General features: G+C 39.9%; 1 protein-coding gene across 2 annotated transcripts; it reads right to left on the bottom strand.

The window, feature by feature from the left end:
* LOC121096798 (claudin-15-like) lies at window positions 1–15,165 on the bottom strand. Of its 2 annotated transcripts, XM_040613313.1 has the most exons (6): window positions 15,060–15,165; window positions 14,359–14,634; window positions 5,566–5,730; window positions 5,334–5,415; window positions 1,933–2,043; window positions 1–546 (listed from the first exon to the last, which is right to left on the bottom strand). In XM_040613313.1, the coding sequence occupies exons 2-6, from the start codon at window positions 14,576–14,578 to the stop codon at window positions 447–449; spliced, it is 678 nt and encodes a 225-aa protein (XP_040469247.1). In that variant the 5' UTR covers window positions 14,579–14,634; window positions 15,060–15,165; the 3' UTR covers window positions 1–446. The 2 variants fall into 2 exon arrangements, with proteins under 2 accessions (XP_040469247.1, XP_040469248.1); XM_040613314.1 differs by lacking the exons at window positions 14,359–14,634; window positions 15,060–15,165 and adding an exon at window positions 9,846–10,145.

The raw sequence follows: 15,165 nt of genomic DNA, 5'->3' as shown, positions 1-15,165 counted from the left end.
TCTGTGGAATAAAGTTTATTTCCTGCCAGAAGCAAAAGCTGCTACACAAAAGTAGGAAGCTGAACAGTAATGCAAACACAATACATTTCTATCGGTGAGACATATTAACTTGCAGTCAGCTACAGCATAACAGTTCCGCATTTCTGAGTCAGCTGAAATAAAACAGTTGCTTTTGATTGCCAGGATACACCGCACTCTGTGGTTAAATTTTACCAGACTTCTCAACACGCAGCAAACCTTCATGCCTCAGGATTTCACATCACAGCATTTTTTGTTGAAAACCATTCCTGGAAAACCATTCTTATTTACACTGAAAAGTATACTCCTCCTTGTACTGCTCCAAATTAAGATGAAAGATTGCAACTTGGAACTGGAACCCTGGAAGTAGTTCACTTCTTTATTCGAGTTCACAACCTGCTAACATTACAAGCGACGTGCAAGCAAGTTTAGACATACTCCTTGTTGCTTATGACTGTCTCAGAGTTGCTGGTGTAAATGCGCTGCTGATGAGGTGCCTGGCCTGCTGTATATGTGTATTTGTTGCGACTGTAAATTAAGAAGAAAAAAAAAGATAAAAAATAATAAGTACTACACACCTGTCCACTGCTTCAGATACTTAGGAAGTTACTCATTTAAGTCCCTAGCCGTCCCACCAATAGCTTCACAAAGGTGCAGAAATTAGAGGCCCATCAGTCTCATCAGTCTTATAGCTAAGGGGAAAGAGGTGAGCTCTTGGACAGGCAGCACAGCCATCTCTCTTGTAACCAGAAACAGATGGGATCCCTAACTCACATGTGCTCTTCCTCATGGCGATTTAGTCAAGTCCCTAAAGCAGAAAAGAATCTAGACCTTAATGCCTTTGTGCAAGCTGCAGTTTTTAAGACAGAGATCAAGATGGTGCAAAAGGAAAACAGAAGTGTCTTCAGCCAACCCTTTCAGCTGTCATTTGTCATGCTGCGCTTCAATTTCATACATCAGTTTTACCTGATTTTCAGGATATTTGGTACTTTGTATCAAAGTATGGTGAGCAAGATCTAAAGTCCAACGTGGCTGATGAAATATTACCATAAAAGTTAATGGCTTCAGATTAGGCAATGGAGTACCAGAGGAACACTCTCACATATTATGTTTTTTGACATAACTTTCTTAAGATTAAATACAGCAGCAGCGAGCATGCTCCTTCCTTCCATGTTATCATTCTCTCAAGCTTAGCCAGTACAGCTCCAAGTCATTTGGGTTCTTCTGGGTATATATGGACCTCTGCTATTTCTGACAATTCCATCCCTCTCCTTCAGAAAGGGACCTTCCGTATGTGTGAATAATTTAAGATTGAAAAAAAAAAAATAATCCAGGCACGGTTAAATATTGAGGCCAGAAATCTCAACTTTTCTGATTTGCTGTGCAACAAGACATTTCCGTAAGAAACAAGGAAAAAAGCCTATGCGGCTAATGATCAATTGGATATGCATTGGGAAGGAAATGCCATTACACTTTCTGCAAATTCAATGGCGCTTGAGTATTTCCATAGTAGTGAGTATTGCAGAGACACTTGAATATAATATAAGACACTATCTTTTTTTATATACTTTTCCTTTGCCAATAAGTTTGCTTTTTCAATGTTCATTTTCATCATGTTTATCTTAGAACCATCAGGAGTACCCAGGATTACCAAACACTAGTTATAGGTGACCACTGATGGCAAAGTATCAACAACTACACTGTCTAGGAGGTACAAGTATTTGGTACAGCATCCCCTGCCATCACAAGTCTGTGAAATGCCAAAGCACTGAATTAATAGGTACAATTTCCTCTTTGTACTTTATATGGCTACAGGCTTATACCAGGCAAGCGGGGAGAGAAAGAGCACAGCATACAGGTAGAAAATGGTACCTATTTGACAGCTACTATTTCAAATGACAAATCCAAGGTTACCTGTAATCCTGTTTTTTCTTCCCTTTGCAAGAACAAGTCAGTAAGATCCCACCAAGCATATAAAGAACCGATCCAGCCCAGCCTAAGTACAGAGCATCTCCTAATTCATACCTGAAACAGGAAACATTTTATGGAAACAGCATATAACAGGATCACAAAGCCATTATTTTCAACCGAGTCGTAAGGTGCACAAATCATGCAAAAACAAATTCTAGCCTGCATAGAAATCAGCTAACTGAGAGGTACTTAAACAGATAAGAGAACAGATGTGTCTTTGTGTCTGTTCAGTAAAACTCTTACATGTATATTTAAGTGCTTTGCCAAATTAGCAGCAGTACAGGCAGTACTAAGCAACATAAAGATAAGTAACAATAAATACTTGCATATATTTAATAAATTGCTGATAATAAATGATAATAATATATTTTTTGTGCAGGCCACGACACTTATTTTGCCATTGTATCAGCTGTGCCACTGAAGTCATTTTGCGAAACTGAATGAGTCAGACCTTACTGTCTATGTCATAAAAAAAGACTAAACATAGAAACCATAGAAATCAGCTTTCTATAGACACAATGCAAGATCACCTACAAGTAGCTATTTGTATAGGGCTAGTTTTCAAACTTCTGTGTCCTAAAGAATATTCAGCACTCTCTGTGGTTATATGTCCGGAATACATTTATGAATAATCCCAGGCTGGAAAAGAAAAGAATAGTTCCTCATTTTACTGTATGTCCTGGTTTCAGCTGGGATAGGAGTTAATTCTCTTCTTAGTAGCTGGTGCAGTGCTGTGTCTTGGATTTGGTGTGAGAACAATGCTGACAGCACACTGATGGTTTTAGTTTTTACTGGGTAATGTTTATACTAAGTCAAGGACTTTTCGGTTCCTTGGGCCCTGCCAGTGAGAGGGCTGGAGGGGGACGGGAAATTGGGAGGGGACACAGCCAGGACAGGTGACCCAAACTGGCCAAAGGGATATTCCATGCCATATGATGACATGCTGAGTATATAAGCTGGGGGAAGAAGAAGGAAGGGGGGGACATTTGGCATTATGGCGTTTGTCTTCCCGAGTACCCGTTACACGTGCTGGAGCCCCGCTGCCCTGGGGATGGCCGAACACCTGCCTGCCCATGGGCAGTGGGGAACGAATTCCTTGGTTTGCTTTGCTTGTGTGCGTGGCTTTTGCTTCCCCTGTTAAATTGTTCTTATCTCAACCCTTGAGTTTTACATTCCTTTCCAATTCTCCTCCCCATCCCTCTGGGTGAGGGGGAGTGAGCAAGTGGCTGTGTGGTGCTGGGTTGCTGGCTGGGGTTAAACCACAACACTGTACAAAACTACATCTTTCAGGAAACCCCCAAGTCCAGTCCAAGAAATCCACTGACAATGAATTTGACCCAAAGATTAGACACAACTGAGCCTGGGAAAGTCTGGCAGGAGTTTCGCAAAAAAAAGGCAAGCAAGTTTTTATATTCAAATACTATATCCACAATACAGCTGAACCTCTGTGGTCTGAGATGCCTAACATAACGGCAAAATAAGTGTCATGGACTGCGTAGAAGGTATACTGAAACCATGTATGTGGCAGTTTTTTCTGCTTGCAAACACAAAATTGTTATTCAAGTGTCAAAGTTTCTTAGTCCAGAATTAATTGCTAACAGGAAGATTCACACAGGGTCACTGCTTTTCATGTTCTCATCGCACACTGGAGCCACAAGGTCTCCGCTGTTCTAGGCAATTCCCAAACATGGAACAAGGAGATAATCATTATCTCAAAAAAACAGGAGTGCAAGTTGCTGGAGGAATACTAAGGAACAATCAGCGAGTGTTGCCCAGTGCGTGCAATCATCTCTGCTCACCAGTCACCTGTAGACAGGAACGCTGTAGATGTCATACCAAAGGAAAGTATATGGGAGAGCTCTGCAGAACTTTGGTTGCCTTCACAGCTGTATGAGAAGTTCCTCTAAGAATTACAGGAGGTCAACTTTACTAATTTGCTTAAGTCAGGCCAAAAAAATGCAAGCTGAAAAAATAGATCTGCCACTCTCTTAAGAGTGAGGATCAATACTGACCTGCAATTGAATTTAAACATGTCTCACTGAGTTCAAGGAGCACAAACTTCCTCAAGAGCATGTCTGGCTTTACCAATGATCAAAGTTAATTCACTAAGAACTGCTTAGTGTATTGATAGCCTTAAACATGAAGTTTAGATATTAAAAAAAAAAAAAAAAAAAAGATTTCTTTAGCTACTGAATGCAAACAATCTGGTAACTGATTAACATGCATTGATGTTGAAGCCCCAGAGCTGTACCAGGTAACTATAAAACTCGCCAACTATCCCACTAACTGAAATTCCTTATCAACAGTTGTTTCAGTCCTCTAACGTATTTATTACCCTTCGCATAATTCTCTCAAGAGGATATAAAACAACAAAAAGTATTCACAAGTGCAATTTCTTTGTAAGTGCTTCTTTGAAAACACAAGGAAAACTGACAAACGTCCAAAGCAATTGCCTAAAGTACTTTGATTGATAACAAAGCACTTCACCTCTGACTTCCCTGAATTGATTCTCAGGAGGAAGCTTACAAAACACTTCAAACATGATCCTAGCAACTAAAGATTTGTAGTTTACTGATCTAAAAAGTATACATTCAGTAGAGGTACTGGCAAATTAGAAATGTTCCTGTTCCCCCAAACCAGCTCTCTCATGTTCCACAGACAATATATGACATTTCCCTCTCCCTTTTTCCCCCTCGCTGAAGGAGAGGCCCGGTCACCTCTACCCTTGTTCCTCATTGCTAAGTATGGCACCTAGATAAGGTGCTGTAAGCAGGCATTTGGTTTTGAAGACTGTTGGGTTTATATTCGACAAGAATAAGGGCATTTATGCCTCGGAACTTGTTTGTGCACAACTGTATGGGCTGAAAGTCCCACCAACTGCGCCTCATTTTAATTCGTAAGAAGGCAAACAAGTGTTGAGCTGTTAATATGTAGTGAAAAATATGTTTTTACTTCTTTAAGACAATCAGCACGCTTCAATGACGTTTCTCAGCTATCTGCAGGTCACTAGTACACAACTGACGCTGGTTTCTGTATGTTTTTTTCATTTGCTTGTACATCTATGGCATTGTATTCTAGCCATAACTAGAATTCTTTACCTCTTTTGGTCTAAATGCCAAAGAAAATTAAGACTTACCTTTTCTTCTTCATAGAATTGAGATGTGCACTTTAATGAGTCTCACAAGAAAATGTAAACACAGTACAGAAACCCCTCAGCTGGGGGGTTTATATTCCACACACAGTCACTAAACCTTGGAGAACTCTCCTCCCTCCCCACCAACATCTCTTGGTGCAGCTGCCTGTAAACACGATGGGACTTTGGTATGACAGATCTATCAACTTACTTGGTTCCAGCATACAATGGGTCAAAAAACTGAGCAGTAACCATCGCAGCATACCAAGAAATAGCCACCATGGAGCAGAGACCTACCAGGAAAAGTTAAAAAGCACACAGATGAGTGATTCCTTTAATGGCTATAACAGCTTCAAACCAAGAGCAAGTGTTCATTTCATTTAGTCTAGCTGTGAAAGCAATACACAGTATTGATAGCATTCTCATTTCAGCCTCGACATTACCTCCTAAAATAAAGAGAAATCCTCCCGTGACAGCAAACTTCATTTTTCCATCTTCATCGCTCAACCCAACGTTTGTGCACTTCAAACCAAGCAGCGAGAGTACTGTAGCTATGAATCCCAAAAGGATGGAAGTAATCATCAAGGCACGGCATGCCTGAATATGAGCTAAGACAGAAAAAGAGAAAAACAAATCAGGTTCTGTACAGAAATTAAATTAATCTTGTGCTGAAAAAAATAGAAGTGATTAGAGAGAGTGATGAAATTAATAGGAGTAATGAGTGAATCTTGTTCAGCTTCATTATTTGGTTCAGAGAAGGTTCCAAACCCTGGAGTGTTTAGCCTTCAAGTCAATCAGATTTCAGAGCTGAACCACACTTACACTTTATAAGCTCAGTAAATCCTCTTGGGCCTTTAGTAAATCCTGAAAAATTATAGCAAGCCCTTCACAGCATACATGTGTTGAGTCCTGTGGAAAACGTGTAGCAGCATAGATGGTCATTTACAGGAGCAGAAATAAGCCTCCTGCTCCCAAGTCCTCGTGCCTTCCTTACACCTGAACAGCTGAGCGCAGAGGACACCTCTGAACCCATGCCTAGCCAACATGTGTGGGGCTCTGGCACTACAGAGGCACTGGAAAAACGTGCCAGCTTTGCTACTTCCAGTAAGAGATGGGAAAGAAAGTGCTCGAGTTAGCAGTGCACTTTAAACTCCGAGTCAGGGTAACGAAGAGGAGACGAGCGGATCGGGGAGCTGCAGCACTCCTCCCGAGGACACACTCCTGTGGAGAGGTTACAGCTGCTGATGGCACCTTGCAGAATTTGGTGTGCTGACAGTTCTGCATCACTTTAGCTCCTGGTCTTCACATGGAGGTAGCAACTGCACAAACACCAGGACTAGATTCTTAACCAGCCTAAGGAGGAAGGTCAGACAGGGACTTCAGGCTCCTTTAAAATGACACCCTGGCTTTGGCAGGTTACGGGTCGAATGGCACTTTGGCACCTTTATTATGAGATAAACGTGCCAAGTGTCATCAATCCAGTAGGTCTTGGCTGCTAACTTTGTTGCACTTGATGATCTTAAAGGTCTTTTCCAACTTAAATGATTCTAACCACACAACAAAAGGGTCTGAACTGGTCGACATCTGGACAGTTGCAATGTTGATGTTAACGCTCAAGCTCTTGCTCCTTGGTCACCTCTGTGTCCTCCATGTTAACCTACTCTCTGGCTTTGTAGTGCAGTGAGCCCATAACACTCCAGACAACAAAAATCAGGCACAGAAACAGGAGGCAAAGTGATAGACTCACACTCGGACTCAGCGGGGTGTATAGCTTTATGTGGCTTAAGATTACTGGTCCTGCAAGCTTAGGAGTTATCAAAGACAGTAATAAGCAGTCATGAGAGAAATACACAGAATTTAAGGATAACACTTGAGGAATTAATGTATTGTCAAGCACTGATTTTAAAATTTTCAGGGGAAAAAAATCTGACTAATAAAAGTGAAAAGACCCTTCCAAGTACCACTAACAGTCAAGGCATTTCCCTGCAAAAGATACTGTTAGGACAAGCACTCAAGTCCACTGCTGCTTTCTAGTTGGGGATCTTACACCATGGCAGAAGGAATTACCCACAGCAGGGACCCGACTTACATTTCAGGTCTCTGGGACTCCTGCAGTATGAGATGGGACTCCCCATGTCCTTCCCAGCCACACAAGCGTACCCTCGGGCTAACTGCTTGCAAGCCAATACCATACCCTCTTTGTCCCGCAATATGATAACCTCAGCAACCTTAACTGAGAAGCTTACTTCACAGTCCAGAAATCTCATTTTTTTGTTGTTTTCAACTTAAAAATTATTTTATTGAACAAGATACAAAGTCAGTTCATTTTAGCAATTAATACTAATTGTAAGAAATTATTCCAAAATTGTGTCATTGGAAGAAAAACCTTTGGAACATTGACAAGGGGGGGGGTGGGGGGTGGTGGGGGAAGATAGTTTAAGAAACATTTAGCAGGTAAATAATGTTTTTATACCAAATGTTTAATCTAGCTGTGACTAGATGGCTACTGCTAGCTATACATAGTAGCCAGTGAATCTTATGCAGTATTGCTTTTAAAAAGATCCTCACTTCAGACATTTGTGATTTGGACTAATGGCTTGCTGAATTCAAAAGCTTTAAATCTCTTTCAGAGAACCACATCTGATATTTCCCATGCACAAAACAAAAACCAGAGGTATACCACACAGTTCAGCTGCCAATAAGGAAAAACCTTCATGGAAAATCTTCACTGTTCTTCTGATGAGAGGTAACAAACACTCCTGTTTTTTCCCCTACCACTGATCCCTGGCATCTTCTGCTGCAGCAGTTTCAGTTAAGCTTCTAAACAGCAATTTGAAACACACCTAAACTGGCCACGATTGTTTTTAGTCTGCTTTGGCTCATATCTGCAAGTGCTACAGAGATTTCTTGGAGGTCCCACTGTTTGCTCAGCCCTCTTTGCTACCAACCCCACTTTCTTCCTCTTTCCTTGTTTCCCTAACTGCCCTTGCCCTCTTGGCTTTTTCTACAATTCACTGTCTTCTAAATTGTTTCTTTTCCAGTTCTCCTTTCTAAATCCCTTTTTTCTCTACAATTCTGCAAGCTGCTTTTACCTTCCCTTTCCCCCTGCCTACACCTCTCAAACATACTGCCGTCTTCTCAACAGCCCAACTGATGTTCAACTGATGAAATTTAATCTTCGGAAATTCACTTTCCGAACCTGACCTATTCATTTGCTTTCTGTCTGGCCTCATTTTTTTCCTTCCTGTCTCCATGTTGTTACCTGCAGTTTTCAATTAGCCTTGCTGTTGCTTGCATTTGTTTCTCTTTTGCTTAAGCACATCTACGCACGATGCTCTTTTCTGCACCCCCCACCCCCAGCCCCATTTCTTTAAAACCCACTTTTTTCTCAGCAGGTCCAAGATGTTGACCTGATGTGGCCCCGTTGCCCACACCTGCACACACGGGAGCTCTGTGGCACTCTCAGAGCAACACTCTGTGTAAATACATCAATGACAAGATGCTGCCCAGAGTCAGCAGCAGTGTTATGAACCAGCCCTTGCAGTGGTTTAGACATGAACCAAATGCACACTCACATAAGCACTCTGCAGAGGATAATGTCCGATGGACGTGATCCTGCTATCGCTGAGTCTAAGAAGTTTAAATAGGGTTATGTTCCTCTTAATACACACATGCATTTTAAAACCAATTGTTAGATAACACTGAAAGATGAAAAGAACAGATTATTCCCTAAATACTGGGCACAGGCAGCTTCAGAGAATTGCTGCACTAGGGTCAGAGGGGGTCACCACCAGCAGTTTATTTCAGACTGAGAGAGAAAGTGAATTCCCACTAATCCTATATTACATATTCTTTGGATTAGGAGTATCCTCCTACCTATTTAGTTTAGCTGCCTCCCAATATAGATTGAATAAGTAGGAAGGCATTTTTATTCTGGGATAATTATTCTGGGAATAATTCTGGGAATTATTCAAGACTAATTAAAACTAGCTTTACTGTCTATAAACATGCTCACTATCCAAAGAACATTGCCTTAGTTGAGCATTTGAGGACAATCCACAGTTCTGCTGACAACTGAGACAGAGTACAGGAGCCAGCAGATCTAAATTTCCTGATATTTAGAACAACATCCAAGAAGACATTAGTTGCCAAGTATATTAATTTATAATGTATACTCACTGTATAACCTATAATATAGTATGTTATGATTATGTTATGAAATGTATAACATATACTCTTTGTATTTCTTGCTTTATGTATGGTGTTCAGTCTCAACACCCAAAACCCACTACCACATCTTAGTTACAAATAGTATTTCCTAACTATTATGTGAAAAACTCCAGCTACAGTACATTAGCTAGCAAGTATTGCAAAAGAAGGCCTGTACAAGAATTCCAAATAAACATGGAACTGTCATAAAATGTGTTCAAAAATGTCATCCTACTAATTCCTCCTACAAGATGCTAGAAAAGAGATTACACCATATCTGAAATGCCTATTAAAATAAATGTCTGATCAAACAACTTCATTTGCCTTACTTTATAGCCTTTCCTAATGTGCTTGACACAGTCTGCTGCTGAAGAGATTTTTATTACTACAACCCACAACGTCCTTCTTGGCCAATTATTTTCCAGTACCACTAGACTACTGAAACAAAAGCCTTACTACTTTTTTTCCAACAAATTTTTAAGCAACAGAAACAAGACTGCGTGAAGTCACATACCAGGCAGTGCAAGCATAGAGTCAAAATCTCTGCAGTTGGATACTCCAGTGCTGTCTTCTGCACAGCTCTTCCACAGGTTTTCAAATAATGTAGACGTTGTGATCACACTACCATGTATACTGGAGACTTTCCAGTAATTATTCGGCAAAGTAGCTCCAATAAGTGCCCACCCACTCAAGCACAAAAGAAAACCAACAATTTCCAATGCAGCAGTCATGCTTGTGACTAGTAACAGTTAAATATCCCTATAATTAGATTACAATCAACTGAAGCCTTTCAGAAGCCTCCTTGCTGTTTTATCTCTGGGTTTCACTCCAAAATGAGGCTACCTTTGCTCTTTGCTCAACCCCAGAGATAAGGCTTACAGTGCATGACAATAAGAAATGGGAGCAGTTCATGATAAAGATATTAACTTTTTTTTTTAAATGACAATATTAATTCTTTTCCTAATGGGAAGTGACAAAATGAGCCTATTCTTAGTCTCAGCCTAGAAAGTCCAGCCAGTATTTCTGCAAAATATCTTCTAAGAGTGATAATATTGGCAAATACTTTATTTCTCTCCCTCCTCTGAAGTCAGCTAGGGTTTACACAGGTTAAAATTGTTTGTAATTTTATTATTGATCTCAAATCAAAAAGTTTTACTGTGTTATTTTCTTGATGACTCAAGTATTAACAAGCTTGAGAATGGGAACATTATTCTATTGCTAGAAAATCTAATGCATTTTTTTGAGTTATGGTCATAAGTAATCCATAGCAACTGTACTGCCAACTTCTTTCAGGAAGGTTAAGTCTGTGGATGACTGGTTTCCATTAATATTTTACAGTCTATTGATCTATAGTTAAACACATTGAGTCTTAAAAATAGTCCCAGTTACAGTGGAATACAATTGTAATAATCTATGTTTCACAGAAATGAAATATAAGGGAATGAATGAGACAGTGTAACAGATGTATCTCAAAAGGAATAAAATGATGAAGGAAAACAGCTATCTGAAAAATAATACATATCAGCTGATTGTGTCTGTTTGCCAGAATATCTTAGTATTTAAAAAACGCCTATTCTAGGTGAAGTAGAAGTATGTTAGACTTGGTTTACTTGCTTCTGTTCTTGACTAGACAAAGTCATAGACTCAATTCACATCACCCACTAATGTTAATACCTTAAACTGCTTGTGTATCCAAATGGGGTTAACCCTCTTTTGCAGTGATAACCTGCTCTTATCTCCAGGAAATGGAGTCAGAGTTTCTTCATAAAATAATTCTGCTATGATGCAACATGGTAACAGTTGCAGCATTTACACAAAGACTACCAGAAGGATTAGCCATTGAGAGAGGCACAACTTGCCCATAACAGGTATATGTTTGGGGGTTTTTTGTTTTGCTTTTCCAAAATTCACTGGAGACTTAAAGAGCTGATGCTGTAGATTGGCAGGTTCAGCTGCAAAAGGATGCTACAGTGCCACCATGACATTTTTGCTCCTTTGGTAGCCAAGAGAATCGCTGGCACTGATTTAAATAAGGACAGATTTGGCAGCACAGCCAGTGCAATCCTGTGCAGCTCTACACTTGCAGTCCTTTAAAAAACCTAGATGGTGTGTTAGGTAAGAATCATTATTCTCCAGTGACTTTTACTGAATTCCCTCCTTCTGCTAAGTCACTGCAATTTGAAAAAAAATGGCATACTAAAATGAACACACTGTACCAGCATAATGGAGTATCTGCATCCCATTTAAAGCCCTTCAAAGAGTTTCAAATTAATTTACCCATACATAGGTGCTACCCTGGTTACCTCAGCAATCACCTCTGCTGACAGGACTTTCAAGGTTGAGTTTAGTTGGAACCTTGAATTAAGTGTCCCCAGATTTTATACTCTGCCAAGGATAAAAAAAAATATAATAAGAATTTCATTTCTTTAAAAAAATATCTCTTCCTAATTAAGAAAACTCTTTCAACAGGCAGTCATAAAGCACATATAAACAGAAAATATTAAACTGCAGACCTGGAATATATGAGTTTTCCCGGATGGCACCAGGCATTTTTAATCATTCCGCTAAGGAAATCACTCTCCAGTGGTGCTGAAGAACACAGGGTTATTCTTCACTAAATTTCTTAAACTATGGTTTGGTAAGCAATGGGCATAAGAGAAAATGCTGCCTTGCAGAAGGCGCTACCATCAGCAGTGTAGAAGAGTTGGTGTTAATAGCTTCACATCAACACCACCCACAACCTGGGAGTTCTTCTACAAACGTGCTCTAACCCAGTCAGATGAACTGAATCGCCATCAACAGCTGGAAGCCTGGAAGTGTGCTTCTGGAGCACATTTCCCTGCTCTGCTTCGTTCACGAGGAAACCAATTTGCACACTCCACGACCATTCCACAATGCAAACCAAGTGCAATAAATGGGATTCATTGGAAAATTCATTACAAAATCCTGATTTAAGTAAAGTGTGCCAAGATATGAACATATATGACTGCAGCAATATATGACCAAGGAGAGCAATTGCTCCTAACCCCTCTGATATTCTCAAAAACAGAGCATATTTGCATGTAATACGGTTGAGAGAGGGTTTACAGGCAGAAATAGTATTTTTAAAAATCAGAAAATTGGAAAAAAAATACTGAAAAATATTAACTTAAATGTTTGATCAGCATGAGCTGTACCTTTTTGATCAGTTCTGTGGATTTGTTCCAAGACCCAGGAATGCTGACTGAGCGTTGTAAGAAGAGAAACAGTCCTGCAACAGATAGCAACTACTCTGCAGGCAGCCACATGACATGCCTGTCAGCTAGCACGAGGAACGCTGCACTGATTTTAGGAGACATGCAGGTCTTTGAACAGCTGAAGACGATCCACCTAGCCCTGCCAGCCAGGCATCCTCTCTTCCAATTACGGGGGCCACAGGAAGGAAGGGAAGAGAATTCCTGGGAGGCAACTGCTTTGGTTCGCCCAGGAACTCTTCTGTTCCTGGGGAATATTATCTTTCCGTGTTGAGTGTAATGAAACTGTGTTTTTTTAAAAAAGGAATCTGTCCTATATTGACTCTGCTTGTCTCCATAACAGGGCTGAAACAAGGCAGAGCTGCCACACCACCATAACCATCCATGCCACCTTGCTACCACGTATGAGAAGTGAAGGGTTGTGGGCACCATCTCATCACTCTGATTTCCAGAAATCATGTGTAAGTTTCTAGATGAAATTTAGGTATCTGGTATCTACGTAGAGGAAGTCTTAGAGAGAAGCAGAATGGGTACCAGAACGGTATGAAAAGCTGACATTGTCTCTGACACAAGTAGTATGTCTAAAATCCTGGGAAGTACATGATTAGCCTTTTGAGGCTACAAATTCTGGCCTTGTTACAGGATGCTGAAGCTTATGGCACCATCATCGTGAAAGCAGATGAGGCCACCAAAGCCAGGGCCCTGAGGAAGAACCACGAATATGCTAAATCTTGACAGTTAACTCTTGAGAGTTAAACTCTTGCATTTTAGAGAACTGCCTTATGGTAAGGCAGCTCTGACTCTGGCAGAGTCCACAACAACAAGCGTTCATAGTCTGCGAGGCATGGTATTTGCGAGTTTTGAACGCTTCTTATCGAGAATAAATCAGCTGGAAAGAGTCCAGGCAAACAGCAATGGCAGTAATCAGGGATCTATAAAGCATGAAAGGCTTGAAGAAATGATTCCATTATATAATTCATAAAGTGACTGTACAATACTGGAAGTTGTAAAAGAATAAACACAAGTTCTGTTGAAGACAGAAAGCTTAACAAAATACCAGTTTTCAAAGGCTATACTGTCACTGCTTCTGCAGTTTTCTGAGGAACGAACTTCAATGTTAGTCCTTCCTAGTCCTTTGCCATAAAAATGGTGTTTACAGAGTTTTTTCAAATCCAAAACAATCCAAACCAATAACTTCCAGTCTCTACAAAGGCAGTTCTTCTCTTTCTATTTGTAGATTAACTACTCTTCTAGCACAGTCTACCTCAGAAAACACAAAAGCATCAGTTGTGCAGATGTATTTTAATTTAAGCTGGCCACCTCTGAGAAATTCCAGAACAAATACACAGATTTAGCACAAAGTATCAAACAAGTTCTGGAATATTCAAGCAGTCCTGTCTCACACCAAAGCACAAACAAGCACCAGTGCTTATTGACCTATGATCTGCATGTAGTTAAGAATTAGGCTGAGTAAAAGGATGCTATTTCTTCCAAAACAATATATATATATTAAAAAAATCTTAGATTTGTTGTATATCACCCTTATCTCTATGTCAACACAACAGAGATGGCAATAAAAGCCACAGCAGTTACTGAGCTGAATTGTAAGATGAAGCACATGGGTTTCACTGGAGCCCTTTAACCTGTCTGCATGTAGTACATGAAAAATTCTGTCCATACTAGACCCTCTATGATAACACAGTGTATGCTGTCCAACTGTGCTAACGTGCTGCCCAGAAAGAAGGAATAAAACTACATCCCAGGATTTTATATACATATGTCACGCACACTTACTGTCTGAACTCAACATGTAGGGAAATTTTTTGCACTCTATTGATCCAAAAGCAGTCACTGCACAGTCCATCCAAAGACCTTCAGAAATCCAGTCTGCAGTAACTAGCACTGTTGCAGAGTCTGAAATTTTCCATCTGTTGGACATGGTAGTAACAAGTAAAATGGTAAATCCTGCTAAAGCCAGCAGCAATGCACAAATCTGTAGGGAAGACGATGCCATTCTTCTGACAGAAGTTGTTTTCAAAGGAGCCTCCCAAAATTTCTGGTATTAGGAACCTGTTGAAACAGTTTATACATACGGTATATGGATTTATCTTCACATAAACCTGACCTTTACAAAAACACCAAAAAGATGCCTACCTACAAAATAATTTATCATATAAGGGAACTGAAGAACTGGAATCTGAATCTCATTAAATAACTGGAATACTTAGAATATTCTATGACATCTGAGTATATTCTTAGGAACACTTTTATTGCTGTACATGTTTACCACAAAAAAATACCAACAGAGCAAAAACAGAGGACCCAGCTGAGGAATTCTCTAACTTGAATTTGCAATGTTTCATCCATTCTTTACTTGTTTGCTAACTCAACATTATTTACAAATTAAAACTATCAAATGCTTTAATAAATTAATCATCTCCCAATTATAATGCTTATCAATACAAATTTAAAACAAAATACATTTTGATACTCACGTTTACAGTATGTTTCTTACTTGTTTCATCTACCTTCCTGCTAGACACTAGTGTCAGCACTATGTGAGGACCAGTTTGATCAAACAAGTGAAAGCTTCGTACTGTT

Source organism: Falco naumanni, chromosome 13 (genome assembly GCF_017639655.2).
Source record: "Falco naumanni isolate bFalNau1 chromosome 13, bFalNau1.pat, whole genome shotgun sequence".
Classification (NCBI taxonomy): domain Eukaryota; kingdom Metazoa; phylum Chordata; class Aves; order Falconiformes; family Falconidae; genus Falco; species Falco naumanni.
This window is presented reverse-complemented; position numbering and strand designations above follow the sequence as displayed.

Coding starts and splice junctions, on each gene's coding strand:
- LOC121096798 (XM_040613313.1), bottom strand. CDS start 14,578: ATGGCATCGTCTTCCCTACAGATTTGTGCATTGCTGCTGGCTTTAGCA. Junction 5,416..5,565: donor ATTTCTCTTTATTTTAGGAG/GTAATGTCGAGG, acceptor TTTTCCTGGTAG/GTCTCTGCTCCATGGTGGCT. Junction 2,044..5,333: donor CCATTGTATGCTGGAACCAA/GTAAGTTGATAG, acceptor TTCCTGTTTCAG/GTATGAATTAGGAGATGCTC.